Consider the following 17,924-nt stretch of genomic DNA (forward strand, 5'->3'; position numbering starts at 1 on the left):
CAAGGAAGCGCCTTCTTCTAGTGTCCATCCATTTGTTTGATGGTCCCGCAAAACACAGAAAAATACAATAGAGGCGTGGAAATTTCTGAAATTTCAAACACTTTGCGAATGCTGTTTGCTATTCGATTTGCAGCGCACTTTTATCATTCAAAGTGCTCATTGTTTTAGAGTATTGAAAATTTGGAAATAATTGAGCAGTAAAAGTTGGCTCTGCCGCATGACATTCAAACTTTCTTGCTTCACTGCATGGCATGCCCTCTTTCGTTGACTTTTTGCATGACGCTGAAGTTGTGCAAAAAAGCTTAACACGCGGTCATACTATCACACTTAAAAATAAATGAACAACTGCATACCAACTGGTAGAGGTTTCAGAAGTGTCAAAGGTGGTGGCGGTCAAGACCATTGCTAATGACATCGAGGTTTTCCTGGCTTTAACGCACCATTTGCTCACTTCTCATTTTTCTTCCACTCAGTTTTTATGTGTACCAACGTTCAGCCTTTTGTCCACCTGCTTGAGGGTCTAGCTTCATTCAACAGCAGAAGATCAAAAAATAAACTAAAAAAATCACTCCACAAAGTGAACACCCTCTTCCAAAACGCTTATGCAGAGGCTGGACGGGCTGCATAATGCAGAACGCCCTTACTCTATGAAAGAGAACATGTGTCATTTCTTGTGCTACTGCACGCAGCATGCAACCCAACATGAAACAGCGAAAAGAACTCTTGTGCGATTGCTACGAAAAAACTTTTCAGAACTGAATCACTTTTGTGAACTGTAGCAGTCATGCTGACACTGCGCTACGGACAAAGGCTCTAGATTGGTCGACGTTCTATAACTTTGAGATCCTGAGATCTGTTATCCTACTACTGCCATTTTTTCAAATGTTCCTGATTTATTTCATTCTCCCTCTTATTCATTGTTTCTACGTACTCTTTCCATATTTTTTTTTTCATTTACTGTGTTCACCCTATCTGACGCAGCAAGCAACGCCATTTGTGGAGCTAATGTCTTCAGTATTCATTTCCCAAATCATTTATCTAACATCACTATCATCATCTGGAAGGCTCCCGCGCAATTACAGCTTTCAGCCCCATTTCATGCAGCAATGGCCTCGGTCTGCCTTACGTGGTTCTTCCACTACACCATCCCTGTTGCACTAAGCTCATGTGCTTGCGCTTTGTGCATAAAGTAACTGACAGGTGTCCTGAGCTCAAGAATGCCTAGATTGGGCTGTGTGTCGACCTGCCATTCCAGGTGCAGAGGCACAAATGAACGGTTGTAGCACTTTTGTCTTCTGTCTGGCGCCAAGCGTAGGGAGAAGGGGAAAAGGGCACTAGAACGGTCGGAAGCTGACTGTTTTAGCTGTGATTGTAAGAGCGTTTGATTTTATGAGGAGTACTTTGATGGTATTGGCATTATAGTAACTTGCAGCTTTATTGGCAGCGGGCATGTGTTTTTGCAAAAAGATAAAGCAAGGCGCTGCAAATGAACTGTGTTTTCTACCTCTCAACTGGTTACATTGATTTGATTGATTATGAGGTTTAATGCACCAAAGCTACACTTGGACTATGAGGCGCGCCGTATTAAAGTACTCTGGATTTATTTTGACCTCCTAAATATCTTTAAAATATTCCAAAATCTCGACATGAGCATTTTTGCTTTTTGCCTTTATGGTCGAGTCCCAGTGAGGCTGCACGTGCAATCAAAGCTCCTTTGGAGTTTCTTCGGAGCACAGAACTGGACAAAGTTTTGTCATTGAAAATTTTGGCCGCATCAAAAGACATCTTTTCGTCTTCACGTTTTATTTTGTTTGTTTGTTTGTTTTTCTTCTCTCATTTAGCGTAGCAAGCCAGCCCGACGGCTCGGCTAACATTGCTGGTCTCCATTAACGTTATTCTCTCTCTCTCTCTCTCTCTCTCTCTCTCTAAGCCATTGTATTGGTGTTGAGTGCATAGAATTTTTACTGATTGCAAGAACATAGTGTATGTGATGATGCTCAAGTATCAATTTATATTTAAGGAACCCAGGAGAAGAAAAATATGAATGGTGCAAAATGAAAGGGTTCAACATGCATGGGACTACTTGATCATTACGAGTTGTGTGCCTATCGATGAAATGTCAATAAACCGTGCTGCAGTTTAGCGTCATCTAGTGCTGATTTTTTTTTCAAGTCTGCATAAACTTAACTTATTGTTGTATGTAGTGTTGTTCACTTAACCTTGTGTGTTTCAATTCTGTAATACTTAGTACATTTGGTAGCATTAAACAAAGGAACTCATTTTGTTGTCCCTTTACTTGCCTAACTTTGGCCGAAAGAGGCTTCATTTGAAAACAGAAGACCGCGTTATTAGTGGAAATTACGGTAATGAACTAGATCTTGGTAACTCATTGAGGCATCACTGCTTTTAACAAAACGTAGCCAGTTTTGTTTATAACTAAGTCTTAATAAATTCATGTATCTATAAATCTCTGGGGCCTATCTGTTTTTGTACATAGCTGCCTTGTTTTGAAATGAAATTATATCGGTGAGTTTTATTTTGTGTGGGGTATACACGTCGTGTTCTGCCGTGAGTCTTCTGCAATTAGTGTGAAGCCAATTTTTCATCAGCACCTCCAGCTGCCCTTGTCACTAATTTTTTAAATTTTTATTGAAGTGCGTACTGCGAATCAGAGGCCCAAGAAGGAAGGGCATAAAGGTGTGAACAAGATCATAGATACCAGCAGTTCAGGATACAACATGTGGCAGCAATGAGAAAGAACAAAAGGTTAAAATAAACTAAACATTTGCTTCTATGTATTCAAATTAATTAAGACATAAGTTCAGGCGTATTTTTCCAGTCGATAATACATGTGGAAAAAAAATTTCAACCGGTGTGTAGAACGGGTGAAAGAATGAAAATGGTAATGATGAATATTATTTTCAAGTATGTCGTGGTCTTGTATCTAGGCCAAGTTTGTAGCATAACAACAGCAAAAAATTTAAAGGTGTTGTGCCACCAAATTTTAACTCTGTAAAAAGCCTGCTGTAGGCTTCCTCTGCATGCAAAGACCCTCAACACGAAGTGCTGGGTACAGCAAGCGCTTAATATATATTTTAATTCGCTTCTAAAAATTACCTAAATGCTCTTCTGGAAATCGGGACCCATCGCTAGCGCCACTAACCATGACGTCAGTGAATTGCCAGCACAGCAAAGTTTGTGACGTCGTACAACGTTAGCGACTCGAGCGACGTCAACGTGAACTGCAGTTACCACAGTTTGGTCGCTTGGTCGTATCGACACACTATGCCGATCCCCTAGCGGCCAAGTCCCTAAGCAGTCCAGTAGGGGCAGCAGACGACATTCCCCACAGCTACCGCACAAGCGGGAAGGGGTCGTGGTTGTATTTACATCGTTTGATTTTTTGTGTGTGCTCGTTATGCGCGGAACAATGTCCACAACTTGTGCTGCGTTCCGCTGTAACTCGGAGTGCCGAAAAGGGAACGGTGTCGGCTTCTATAGCTTCCCGTCGGCCGCACGCGATCGGCTACGGCGGCTTGCGTCGCTCGCGTCGGCTCGGGTGATGGGAAGTTTAGGCTTAGCATCCTGGCGGATATTTGATCGCTGCTATCTGTGCAACTGCGAATGACAATCCGCAACACAACTTTTCACGACACTATCACCCCCTTTCTCGCATGTGGAACTGTATTTAAGTTATGGCTGCCGTTTGAGCGATCGGTGACCAAGACATCTGCGTAGCCTGCTTCGATGCTTCCGCGCAGGTATCGCCATCTCTCGGCCGCTCGGCGCACCGAGCGCCGCGGCGACCGGTCAGCGTAGGCTTCCATCGCGGCAGATATATCTGATCGCCGCTTTTAAAATAAGCCCTGACAACAATCCCTAGCACGATTTTTCACCACACTAACACCTACTTTCTCGCATGTGGAACTTTTTAGCGATCAGATTGATTCAGAAGAGCAGCGACAAGCGCGGTTGCTACCGTGGTCTGCGCCGGTTCGAGCCGCTGAGTGTGCCGAGCTGGCAGGCGCGGCCGGCGTGTGCGCGGACTGTTTCCGAAGGCAGAAAACGCTTCACGATTGCTTGCTTTATCCATTTCTTGCGAACAAACGCGCAGAATCTACAAATTCAGCTAAGCGATCATCGTAGTTGACCATGGAGCAAAAACAATGGGCGGAGCGACGCCGACGACGCATCTCATGCGCGCATCGGGCCGTCTCAAATTCACGCGTACGGCTAGTCGTGGCGACAGTCGTAACGATCAGTCGCATGCGAATCGCGTGTACCAATCGTGCATGTGTCCAGCGCTTAAAGGCATTTTGCGAACTACCGGCCTTTGTTGAGCTGGCGATCGCACTTCATGCCAGACGACTCCAAGTACACTCTAAGAACTCAAGGAGTGCTGGGCACTCTGTCTAGGAGTAAAAACTTTTGTCCCATATTTCACTCCCTTTGGAAGCATTGGGCGACTCTTCCGAGGAGTAGCGCGTGGCGGCCGAACGAGAGGCGAAACACTCCCCGTGGGATTTACTTGCTGCTTTCGAAGCGGAGTACTTGAACCCTGTGTGGGAATTGCAATGCCATCTCCAAGGCAGCGTTCCGTCACTCCCTTTAGGCGTGAATAAGCTCTATTGGCGGCGTTCCCGGATACTGCAGACAGGTACTACTACTCTCTCTTGGAAAGCATCTCGTTACGCCTCAAAAGCGTTCTGCTATTCCCCGCGAGGCAGCGTGCTTTCGCTCCGCCTGCTACTAGACCCCCCCCCCTTCCCCACGATGGTACTATAGGCAGTTACAAGCAAACAAAACAGGACAAGCTATTTTGAAACATGGAAAAAAAGAAAAAAGAAGGTCAGACTTTATTTTTCAAAAAAATACCACAACAATCGGTTCATTCTGCAATTTAACACAAAATGCAATTCATTGGGAATTAAAATATCACGGCACAAAAACGATTCCTACTCCACATGCACACAGGAGACGTAGCGCCTATTTAGGATACATCTAAGAAAAAATTCACAAATAAAAATGCAGCAAAGCAATTGAAAACACTGAAATACAAACATTAAATTATGACGATAAAAATGACATTAACATCCACAAATAAAAAGGTACTGGCATTAGCACGAAAAGCGTCAGTAGAAATACAGCAGTGGGAGAATAGTTAACAGTATTAACATAAAACAAAATGGCCTTAGTACATCACTGAGTGCTTCGCATGGACTGAAAAAGCCAGCTCTTATTTAACACACATAAAAAATATTTACAAATAAATTTTGCGAAAGAAAAATCTGGGACTAAAACAATTCAGCGTGGATTACTATTAACGCATTACAAGGTGCAATCAACACAAAGATACAAAGCCATTGACACGGCAACTTTGCAACAGATATATTTTGGTGGTACAATAGGAAACCGCAGGAAACATTCCCACTGGGTTTTTTAGGCGGGTGGTTCTCAAATGAGGATGCGCTAGTAAGATTTAAAAAGGCATAACTTGGTAATAAAAACAAACACGTTCGAGCTGACTGCTTCATAATGTTGGTGGCGGCCTTCAGAACAGTACCGACCAGGGCACCGTGCTTGAGCCAAAGTAACGTCTACAGAAGCAAGAAGGTGCGCTTCGCCTTTGAAGCGTATTACACAATGAACGGCCAAAACACAGACAGCAGCAATGGGAACCCATCCACGATGTCCAAGGGTGTGAGGAGAAGTGTCTTGCATGCGACGACCACTGCTGCTGACGCCTCGGGGATCTCTCCCTCTCTCTCAAAAAAAAAAAAAATCTTCGGGCAAGTCGTCTTCCCGTGGTTCCTACATAGACAGAAAGAGGGGGACAGCAAAGATAAGTTCTACAATGAAAAAAATATTAACCAGTTTGGCAACGTTAAATGAAGTTTATTGGGTGATAGATTAGTTTTTGCGCCGAGAGAACGCACTGAACCCGTATTGGAATACCATACTGCTTGGCGCAGTAACCAGTCTAGATGCGGATGTGGTGACCTTGGATGCCACCACGCTCATTGTACCACTTGGCCAATGCCATGTCAGACAGCGCGCCCTACAGCTGTCTGCCTACGCACTGCGCCCCAAACCCATTAGTGCTTACGTGTCCGTAGCTTCAAATGTTTACCCCGCTATCGTTCCCGGTATAAAAACATTGCACAAAATTTAAAGAAACATAACTCTTTTTGTAAGGTTATAATCCCTGAATAATTTGCATTGGATTTTGTCCTCAGCCGACTGCAACGTAGGGCCAATTATACGTTCACAAGACTAGCGTGGAAAAGTTGCTAATGGGTCATATAGCTACTGTTTTCTTCATTCTCGAGTACGCTTCGTTGCATGCACGCTGCAGATCGCAACATTTGATGAGAACCAATAGGCTCGTTATTGAACGATCAGAACGCTCGAGCGACGGCGACAACCGACGCGAAAAAAGTAATGTAATGGGTACAACAAACAGCGTCGGCGACAGCGACAAACGAAAAAAAGTAATGCATTGCAGCCAGTGCCCTTCGTCGTCGTTGCTGCCGCTCGCTTGTGGGCTGCTTCTGCCCGGGAATAAACCCGCGACGGCGACGGCCCGTCGCCTGCCGCTGCCGCCGCCGTCAGCGGCCTGTGTAAAAAATTTTCGCTTGTCTGTGTCGCACACAATACCTGTTTGCCGTACACACTGAGTGAGGTTTCTCGCGTCGCTCATCGCCTTAGACGCATGTAATTACCCCTTAACAGTGCGGTGAGTACGCCCCGAAAAGCCCCATTTCCGTCCATCCTGCCCTCAAGCAAACCGCAAAAAAACTTGTCTGAACAGCATTTCAGTCTGCTGCTGTACGCGCGGCGGTCACTAAAATTATTGTGATTTAGTGACTACCACGCGCTAGACGCGCTCCTATCACTCAGCCTATTGTACGCAATTCTTTGGAGCCGCGCAGGTAGCCACAGCTACTGCACGGCCGCCACTCTAACCCTAGCCGCCGAGCTAAGAGTACAGCGTAGCGCTGCGACTACTCGCGCGACCATGCTTCCTACCTGCGAAAACATTCCGCAAGGATACCAACACTTCACGAATCAAAGGGATTGAACGGTGCAAGAATCGACGCTGTTTGCACACGGGTACAAAAGCCGCCCTTCAAAACTAAGCAACGGTAAAAATCAGTCACGAAAACGTTAGGACTAACCGCTTCCGCGGACCGAAGTACCGAGAGTAACTCTGCTTCGTTAAATACACAAGACAAGAATACGAGGTTAACTAATGGCTTACCTCTACTTCCCGCCAGCGTTTCTTCGTTCGGTAGATAAATCCAAGGTCGTAATAGCTGCGAAAGATCCCAAGCTCAAGGCGCGAAGCCTGCGACGACCGCGGATACAGTCCGGCCACAGCGCGCGCATTGCTACACAGTGCGCATAGTTCCGAAATCGGCCTCAGCGCTGTCGCAGCTGTGATGTTCGTCCGAAAGAAAAACTAGTACCACGCACGCACGCACGAATGAACGAATATACGACTTGCTCGCGTGTGCATGATGTCGCGCTGACGCACGAGCGGCCAGCGGTTAGCCAACACGCGTCGTATACTGTGTCGAAGCAAGTATGACGATAAGGGCAGGTCCAACTTCCCATGTTGCACGAAGCGTCTGCTTGAAAGCCCGCTTCGTTCGTAGCACATTGACATCACGGTCTGGCGCGGCCTGTAAGTCGCCCGTCCGGCCTTGGCGGGTTCACCGCCTGTGTAGGTTTTTGCAGAACACGCGCACTTCGTGGCTCGCTGAAGGTGCCTTTCTCACGCTTGCTCGGGCGGTTCGCGTTACCTGATCCCCCGGATGTATGACGCGTTACGTATCGTGATCCACGCCTGGGCCAGGGGGGGGGGGTGGGGGGGCGTCATCATTTCTCTTTGCTTAACAAAGGCGCTTGAGTTCCAGCAACCGATCGGTGTGAACGCTTTTATCGTCGCTCGTCAGCCGACGAGATAGTTTTCACCGTAGAGGGTGTACTTGAGATGCCCTCGCAGTGATATCGCCTGTTCCTCACACTCCGATCTTGCAGATAGGCCCCATATTGCTGTTAATACCAGTTATGTATACGGATTTCCTTTATTTAACCTAGTAAAAGATATATCGTATGTATATGCCTATCTCGGCGACACTAGCCACGGTTGTTGGGTCGGGTTCGTGTTGCGCTTGCAGCTTGAGCTATCAGAAGAGCGTGGACTTCACTTCTTGCAACACCATTTTTCTCAATCGATCTCAGATTTACAATCCGTTTTTTTTAGCTCGACTAGGCGCGGGACAAGCGTACGTCTATAGATCAAACTCTTTCAAAGCGACCGTCTGCAGCGGTCCGTAGATTAGTTCCTTCGGTTTGCCGCCTGCCGCCACTGAACGCTGCGAGCAATCGTTACACGAATTTATATTCTTGCACGTTTAGAATGCGCGGCAGAAGTAATCAGACGCTTTTTACACAACCACTTTATATAATATATTCGTATGCAAATAAAACATCGCTGATGAGTTGGTGTGCGCAGGTGGCAGGAGTGCATCTCCATGCTTACTCCCGCACTGGACAAGAATGAAATTGCAATTCTACTCTTCGTCTGGAGATGGGAGACGATGCGCAGGTTTACTCTTCACTGGTGCGGGAGCAGAACTGGGGCTGCACTCCGCCGCGAACGAGAAGAGTACGCGGTCAGTTTTGCTCTCCTCCTCATGGGGAGCGAGCATTGCATCCAACTCCCCGCAGCTTTCGAGGGGAGTCCACCAACGCTTGCAAGAGTACAATGACGGTTGGACTCTTCAACTGCTCCCCCGATTTCTTAGAGTGTACTGCTCGCTCTGCTACTCGGACGGCACACGGATCTGTCCGAGATTTCTCTGCCAGCCCTCATTCAGTGATAAGAAGCCGCCTGGTATTATGTGATGACCAGGGGCTGTCATCTTAAGGCGTTATAACACCAACACAGAAGAAAAACTTCGGCTGCCCCTCGCCGTAATGTGGGATTGCCGTGCATACAACGACAATGCAGCCGGAGGAAACGCCGGCAAACCCTACAGCTTCAACTTCCGCTAGGCACGCTAGGTGGCAGCACACCGCAATGAAAGAGGCGGATTGCCAGACCGCGTTGTCACACTACGCCGACGGCGACACAAACACGTCGGCCGATGGAAAGTCGCTGTAGTGTGACTGACTCGCCGACCGAAGACGCCAACAGAACCGGTCGCCTGACCGGTCGCACGACGCGTCGTCAATCGACCGAGAAGCGAAAACTGCGCCCCGACAACATTCGTGCCGCAATGAACGCGGCTCTATTTTGTTAGTTTCTGGAGGGTAATAAACTCAGTAAGTTCCATGAAGCCCATACAACTCAACACTAGCGCTAATGCGATCCGTATTTTGGCGTTCGACGCTTCGGCCGTGCTCTTCGGCGACGCCGCTACCCCGGAATGCGTGTGCGATCGGTTCGCCTGTAGAAAATATAAGGTCAGTTTCGTGCAGAAGAACAGTTACGTAGGGTAATTTGGGTAATAAGAGATCAGTATAGGCAAAGGTTTTTAACGTAAAACGTAAAACCAAAGTACGGCAAGCACTATCCCTTCAGTGCAAAATCGCAGTCGCAGCCGGGCACACTTATTTTTGCGAGCGCTTTCGCAGAAGAGCAGAGTTGATGGCGATAAGCTGTCGCGGGGGCTTCGCGGAACCTTGCTGCGCAAGCGCTATTTAAGAAATTTGAGTTTACAAGCCAGGAATTCTGTTAACTAGCTACTAAACACCGACGTACGACTGCAAGGATAGGCCTCCATCTAGTACACCGGCTATATCGCGGTGAGAAACCGTTTGTACGCTGGCTCAGTGGTCTCGCGCGTTCCGCCTGCACGGTCAACGTTGCGGGTTCGATTCGCGGCGGGGGAACCTTTTTTTTTTTGAGCGTTTTTTTTTTCAGCATTTTCATGGTTTCCATATCCATGGTTTTGACAAAGAATCCGCGTCGGAGCTGTCGCGGCTTGACGTGACGAGTCGGCGTGTTTACTTCCGTGGTGAAGCACGTATGTGGGGGAGCAGACGCCGCAGTAAAGTCGCAACGTACCGCAGCGCCGCCGTGGCAGAGTCTCCTCGCAACACTGTGACGTCACTGCTTGAATCGGCGCCCAGAAACCGAAACCGAATCCTGTTCACATGAATCGTGCGATAATAAATTTTTTACTCAGAATATGTGCATGTGAGAGCATGTATCATGCTTTCTAACGAATTATAAAACGTTTGCAACAAAGAATGCACAAGCAACAAATTTGGTGGCACAACACCTTTAAGGCATTGAGATTTCTTTTTTCCCTATTGTTTCAATCGCACCAGTTTGCATGAGCTCATTAACAGAATCCGTGTGCCCATAGTTAGAATTCTGAACAGTGAACAAATGTAAGATGCAAAAACTTTCTCCTTGACTAATATTCGAATCCCATAGGCTTATATGACCTCACAAAGAGAATTTGTGCAATTATATTTAGAATAAATAAAGTCAACAGCCTTAGAGCCTTTTCAACCAATTCGATATTATTTCCTCTATAGGGGTCTGAGACGATGCAGGCATACTGAAGTTTCTATCAAATTAAAGTAGGGTACAAAAGTAATCTAACTTTTGCTGGAGTATCGGTGAGTTTATGCTTTATAAAACCGAGTTCATGACAAGATGAGGAAACATTGGTTTTTATATGTGACTTCAGCTCAAGTTGCTAGTTTATACATTAGCTAGACGAGTACATTTCTGAGCTTCGGGCAAGTTTTCCTGAAAAAGGGTAAAAAAGTGTGAGTGGACTCTTTTTGTTGATGATATGAAGGGAAACTGCAGTCATCCGGTTTAACCCCGTAGCCCACACATGACTCCAGGAGGGGATATTATAAGAAATAGTGAAATTACCAGCATAAAGCGAAATCTGTCTAGGCTCATTTACAATGGAAATAATTCATTACAGAAAATTTAAAGGAAAGACCAAGGGCACTACCATGGGGACCATTAGAAGTAGGAGGAGAGTGTCAGCTATTCACTCCAATCCGATGAACAAGCAGTAACCCAGGCTGCAAGAAAGGAGTGGGGAGGGTGGGAGGCAGTATGTGAATTGATTTTTTGAAATTAATTTGGCCAGACGGCTGATACCCCCAGTAAGTGCAGGTGGTGGGACTGGCCTGCTCCTGTGAGGGATAAAAAAAAAACTTCCATTCTGCTGTATGAATCGCTCATGCGTTCTGGTATATGGCCACCATATGCAGACGTGTACGGACGCCTGCTTTTACAAACCCCGGACCAGGTTCTAAGCCTGTGGTTATTTGCAAACAAAATCTGTAGTGTCGGAATCAGCATAATTAACTGTAAACAAATATACTTGAAACATGCAGCAAAGCGTTATATGTGCCTAGCTGTGTTTTCTGTGGAAGTTATTAGTAAAACTGTTGACCTGGATGGGAGCCTTCGTACAGTCGTCCAGAAAAGGTAATCTCGTTGTAGAACACAAAGGTCAAAGCCGGCATCGCCATAAAAAAAAAAGAAAACACTGCGGCGACGGTCGGTGGAACTATTCCGGTTTTTGCCAGTTCCTAAATACGATCGCTTACTGTCGTAGTTCCACAGGCGCGTAATCGCAAAATGAGTACGTAAATATGTGTTTAAGAGATGCGGACATGATGTTAAGGTAACAACTATGCTGCCGATATTCCCATACCAAAATTTTGTACCCTGCGTCGCAGAATTTAAAATACCAGTATTTGCCGCAACGACGCAAATAGACAGCCCGTGCGCACCGTATCAGAATGCGATGCGCTGAACGGTCGAGAGCTTGTTTCTGCGTAATCATAGAGCGCTGCTACGTACGTGGACGCATGTTACATTGCTGGGAGAGCGATTTCTTGCCGCATGAGATTCGGAAAAACGGGAAGATTTTGCGCCGTCGCCGCTTCATAATCCAAGCCAGAGTGACCCTGCCCGAGCCAAGCTGCAGCATCGCCGGGCATGCACTGGTTTATGGGAAGCTCTCCAATGCGCTTGCGTCTACATAGACGTTACGGCTGCAGGCTGATTAAGTCTAGTGAGATCAACATTCGCGCCATGCTGAGGGAAATAAACTCAAATTTTCTCAAATGACCACAATAGCTGTTTGAGCGTAAACAAAAAGTACTATAAGGTCGGACGAACCAATCACAATATTCGATTCAAGTGACGTGTTTGGCCCGACGCTGCTGTCGGGGTCCTGCTCCCGAACGCAAAAGAAAACGGCCGCCCGACACAAACTCGCGTGTCGGACCGACAAGTCGGACCCGACATGTTGGATCCGACTTGTCGGACTCAAAAGAAATGCCCCTTTATGGCCAGCCTAGTCGGACACTTTATCCACTACACTACCGACGCGAGAAGCGCGCGCGGCGAAAAACTGCTGCATAAAAGCCTCTTCGCATTTGTAACCTCGACGTCTGTCGTGTTTTCATGAATTTTGATCAACCCAGAGCTTTAACCGCCTACTTACTGTTGAGCGCTTCAGCAGTAAGCCATAGCCGAGCGTATACAATCAACGAAACAGCGTTAACAGCATTGTTTATTGCAGGAAACAGGAAAGCAATCGTCGAACTGCGTGATGTTGGAACGGCGACGGCGCTGTATCGCTGCTTCTCGCTAGTTATTTTTTGCGCTTGATGAGTGAATGATGGATGAGTTTTAAATTCCGACTACTCGATGTTCCTTCGATGAACGTGTTTACGTAATAAATTCTCATTTTAAGCGTTTGGTCATTTACCTCGTCAGGGCAGAAGTTTCACGTCCGCGCAACTCACATTACAGGCTACGTGAGACAGACGTCGGCAAACTTGTGCAAGAATATCGGCTGGAAAAACGACCGTTTAGACTCGCGCAAAACAGCGTAAACAGTTTAATAATGCCCAGTTTAGATTAAATGTGGTTACTTCTGCCTGCGCCACTCGCCGGCGTAGTTGACTGAAAGTTCGACCATCTTGATCAGTCGTATCAGAGATCAGACATCTCCCGTTCAGTTGCAGGGCGAGTTTTATCATGGCGCCGATGTCATAGCTTTATCTGACCCTTTGCAAGCCCGCTCTATGCCGACATATTGTGCAGACGACGGGGAACTGTTACTGAAACGTCACTTCACGAGTTGAGGAGGAAAGCCTCGGTGAAACCGTAACTGCGCTTGTTTTCCTATTTGCCGATATCGGGCAACAAAACGGGTATGCATTGTTTGTTTATCAAGGTTGCACGGTTATAAGCGCACACACAACACAGTTTTTTTGAAAATCTCTTCACGACCCCTTTAAGGGTGGTTTCTTCTTTGTCCGACTGAGCCCGACATGGTCCGCCTGGGCCGGTCGTGCCCTGTCGGAGAGGCCCTGTCGGTCCAAGTTGGACGCCGAGACCGAATTCGCTCGGCGACGAATTCATCCGGCTCAGCCGTCCGGCTCGGCCATCCGACTCGAGTTGGCTCCGCCCATCGGCCTTCGCCAACATAGCGGCGGCGAGCTGCGGGGACGGTGTGCGTCGCTCAACTTGATTGTGATATCAAAACGACAAGCACTTGCAGAAGTTACGAAAGACCACCGCGGTCCTGAGTCGGTACTGCAATACGCGTTTATCGTTGGTCTATTTCAAATGTTCGCGCTTTGTGTGGAGCCGAGGCAGAAAAGGCACCAGTACCAGCGTCTGCAGAGTGGTGCGCCGTGTTTTCGTTCTCTATCAAGTGTGTAGAGATACGCTCGTCGCGCTCATCGCTAGCGCGAGACGACCGATAAGTCCAATTCATCGTGGCCCGGCTCTCGCGCGCTCCGAGCTGTCAAGGTCTGTCTCCGCGCTTGGATCATCGATAACGTTCAAAACACGGTCACTGTGAGTGAAAGCAACGCGCAGTGGCGGTCAGCGCTTGCGTACAGCGCAAGTTTTCATATCAAGTGTGTACGCCGTGCTGTTACCTACGTTTGATGTATCGAAGTTCGGCTCTCGCGATCAGCCGTGTGTGGTACGTCGCAGTTCTCCCGGAGTTGAATGTGTGTCTGAAGCTACGGCGCCGCTAGCTCCGATACTGCAAGAAACACATCGCATCCGAGGGGTGCACCTTTTACATAACTTTCCCTGTGTATATCTGCGCAGTTGGTAGCGATGTGTGGCGGTGTTTCTGCGTTTTGAAATGTGAGAGTGTTCCCAGTGCTTTGGTGCCGCTGGTGGACTGCAGCGTTACAAAAATCAGCGTCGTGAGTGCTCCGCTAGTTCGCCTATTCTAGTGGCCGCGTGATGTGGTGGCAAGTGTGCTTTGTGCAGCAACTGCAATGTGTGTCCAGGCTGTGCTTTTTTTTTTCGCGTTCAGCGCTGCCTGGGTATGTGACGTGTGCTTCATGTGAGATGCTGTTTCAGTTTGGGACTAGTTTTCGTGGTCATTTCACTTGCCGCTGTTGCTTGTTTACGCATGCCGCGTATAGGCGCTAGGTAAAGCTTCCATGCACCACTATCCGAATAAGTACCTTTACTAATGAAGCACATGGTTATTGTAATGTAATCATGCAGTCATGACATATTCCTGTGAGTAGTGTTTACACACGATGTTCACAAAATGGTTTCTATCATAAGCCTTTTCAAATGCCCATTTACGCTTTTGTTATAGTTGTTTGCTTTAAGCCGCACCAAAATTGGCTATGTTGTGGTCTTCCCCGTACTCTTAAAATGCAAGCACTGTCAATCATCAGTGAACATTCTTAAAGCTGAGTCGGGGGTAATTCGTGTTCCGTGGGCGGCACACGTGACTTCTTTTGAGAATCCATTTTTGCTTCCAACATATCCAGTATCGTTCAGCTTGATTAAGCTCGTCGGATATGAGGGATCCCAATTTGCTGCTTTGTTTTTAGGTTCTAGCGATGAACTGAAAAACCCGAGCTGTGACTGATTAGCTTTAAGAGTTTGCCGTAGTGTTCCAGATCGATCACGCCCGACTCAGTAGGTGGCGATGTTCTTGTTTTCTTCCTTTCCCCTAGTTCAATTTCATCGTATATCGCTTTCGGAACCACTCATTCCCAATATGCATGCGGGACAAATCCACAGTGCTTTGCTCCACGTTTTTGGCCAGCTGCGTGGCTGGGATCTCGCGTGCTGGATTTTTTCTTCCCGGATAATGTCTACATACGCACTTGTCCGTGCGGCGTTGAATTTTAGTGACTCAGTTGCGTGCGAACTGCTTCCAGCGGCCAACATCTTCATGAATCCAATAGAGTGCTGTTGTTGAATCTGTCCGTAGGTAGATGTCTGATGGCTGTTGCTTGAGGGTTTCCAAAATATAGCCACACAATCGACCAGCGAGCAGGCATGCCATCAGTTCCAGTCTCGCCAGTGTAATTTCCTTGCCTGGTGCAACCCTTTGTTTGCTTACCAGAGTTGTCGATCTTGTACCGTTTTCACCCTCCAGGGTGAGGTAGGCAACTGCCTCTTATGCCATTGGACGGGTATCGGGAGAAATGTGAAAGCAGGCCGTCCTCCCTCCATTTGTTTGCGACCTTTACTACCGGGGTGCTTGAACCTCAGGTAGATAGGGAGTCCGTCTAGCTACACATTCCAGGCCGCCGTGATGTTCTTAGGTAGTGCGTTGAAGTCGATGTTTTTACGCCACAGTTCGTGGAACAGGACCTTCGCATGGACAATGAAGGGAACCCCCCCCCCCCCCCTCCCCCCAACTTCCCAAGCCATTACTCCCCTTAGCCGAACCCTGTCGACGGCCGTAGCAGCCCATGTAAGAGGAATTCGGCTGGCCTGGGTTCCAGGACATTGAATTTGCCACGCGAAAGCCCCTTCTTCACGCGGCTGCCTCGGGCGCATTCGAGTGACGGTCGTTATGTACCCTAGCTTGAAGAACAATTTTGCTTCTCCTCAACAGCTGGTACGTACTGCATGTGGCGCAGCCTGCTCCTTAGGCGGCGTGGTCCATGCAAGCACACTGGTCAATCGCTTCGCGCTATCATCAGCAGTTGCTGGCTCGTGTGCACGGGGAAGAAGGCGAGCGCCATGCTGACGTACCCCGAGACCTCGGCGACCGTCGAGTCCAAAGGCCAGCCGTTGACGGTGTGGTTCTTCTGCACCTACCTGGCACCCGTATTCTTCTGGCCCATGCTCGTCCTCCAGGAGAACAAGGTGAGCGCCGCAGCCCGCCACTGCCGAAGGCACTCGCTAGAATTACGCCTTCCTGCAGCGCCAGCATTGCGCCCCAACTTTGGCGATCAAATGAAGAATAGCAGGGTGCTTATTCTATGCCATCTTGCTGCTGTGTTGCAAAGGGTAAATGTGCAAGTGTTAGAGGTCAACACTTGCACATCTGCGGCTCCCATTAGCACAACATGCAACTTCGCTTTGTTCCTGTAGTGGGCCATTCGCAACGCACTGCACTTTTGCATAGAATGGGGTAAATTTCAAACTACGCACTTCCTAAATTGTCTTCTACAACAAACAAAAAAGCCTGGAGACGTATTTGGCAAAGCAGAGAAAAACGGACCGTTGAAGCGTCCTAATGTCCTTAGTCCGGCACGCAGGACTGTCGGGAGGAAATCGGGCTATCGGCATTCCTGCTTCAAGTACAGTGATTCGCTTGCGTAAAAATTATGGTGGATACTTAGATCTTTCTAAATATTTGAAGGCGAAGGCCTAGTAGGAGCTTGTGTTGATCTCTTTTTGAACTTTCTGTTGAACTTTGAGGCCGTGCTGAACGCCATTTGAGCTCCCTCCCTCCGGTACGGCGCCCGGAGGGGAAGCAGCCTCCGAAGGGCTTCACTGTTACGAGACTGCTTGCTCACCTTGCAGGAGGTTTCCAAACATTACCGCCTCTCCCGCCGCCTTATCCCCCTGCATATGCGGGTCTCTAAAATTCCCAGCAACGTATCTGGCGACACCGAGAAATCATCTCCCCTTCAGCCGAGCCCACTGGCAGCCTTCCCGATATCCCTCACCGAATTGCACATTATGTGGCGACCACGCCCCACTCGATGTGCCCATGCCAGCCCCTGGATTCGATCCCTGTTGTCAGCAAAGAGGAGCATTGGGAAGGCCCGCGGGCAACTCGGAACAGGTAGCCCAAACTCTCCCAGCCACCCAAGCCGCCAGCGAGGCCGTGTTGAACTTTGTCGCAGCGCTTCCGTCCAGCGGTGGAGAGAGAACGGCGGGCCGCACGGAAAAGGAGGCGTATCTCTGGCCGTAACGGGACACCGCCACTGGGGGACGGAGCAATTCCGCATATCAGACGAGCGCTAGAGGCGTCCGAAAGGAGCAACGGAGCACACGGACGAGCGTCGCTCCAGTGACGACGAGAAGTGCGAGAATAAAAAGTTGACGGCGTACATCTTTGTGAGTCGCCTGCAAAAGACAGTATTCCCACGCGCCACCAGCTCACAGTCGGCGGCTACCTTACCCTCTCTCTCTCGCCTCCATCGGTCCTTTGGTGTAGCTGGTTCTCTTTTCGTAGCTCTTTCTCGGAGCCCTCCTCCGTGCAGCTGTTTCTCTCTGGCTGAATGAATGCATTTGCAGCAGCATCGCCGAAGACGACGAAGCAGCCCTATGAGTCTCACTGCGCCAGCCTCGTAGCACGAGCGGTCAGTGTCCAACAGACTCCGAGCGTTCGACCAGGCGTGCCGCCGCTGGCCCGTCAGTTGCTGTTTTTTTTTCTTTAATAAATGTGTTATATTGTGGCTCGGGGTTTTCGTTGCCTAGTGCTGCCATAGAATCGGTCACTACAGACATTGCTGACGACAATCACAAAGCTTTGGATGCCCAGCTCGGAGCCACCGCTGCAGATGACAGCGATCGAACACCTTTCGCAGCGCCGTGTGACGTTGCTGCACTTTCACTGCAGCTTCCCCAGTACTAGTCTTTCAGTCTCGCTCGCCCAGGTAAACAGCCATAGCACGGATCATGT

The 17,924-nt window shown here is 48.3% G+C and overlaps 1 protein-coding gene across 1 annotated transcript in view; it reads left to right on the forward strand.

The window, feature by feature from the left end:
* The window catches only part of LOC144144290 (uncharacterized), a 216,761-nt gene that overhangs the window by 32,902 nt on the left and 165,935 nt on the right, over positions 1 to 17,924 (forward strand). The window contains exon 2 of the mRNA XM_077675655.1: positions 15,991 to 16,153. Coding sequence (XP_077531781.1) covers positions 16,028 to 16,153 — 126 coding nt within the window. The 5' untranslated portion in view covers positions 15,991 to 16,027. The remainder of the gene's footprint in view (positions 1 to 15,990; positions 16,154 to 17,924) is intronic.

Source organism: Haemaphysalis longicornis, unplaced genomic scaffold, assembly GCF_048455015.1.
Source record: "Haemaphysalis longicornis isolate Haplotype H1 unplaced genomic scaffold, Haemaphysalis longicornis Haplotype H1 scaffold_7, whole genome shotgun sequence".
In the NCBI taxonomy this organism is placed as follows: Eukaryota; Metazoa; Arthropoda; class Arachnida; order Ixodida; family Ixodidae; genus Haemaphysalis; species Haemaphysalis longicornis.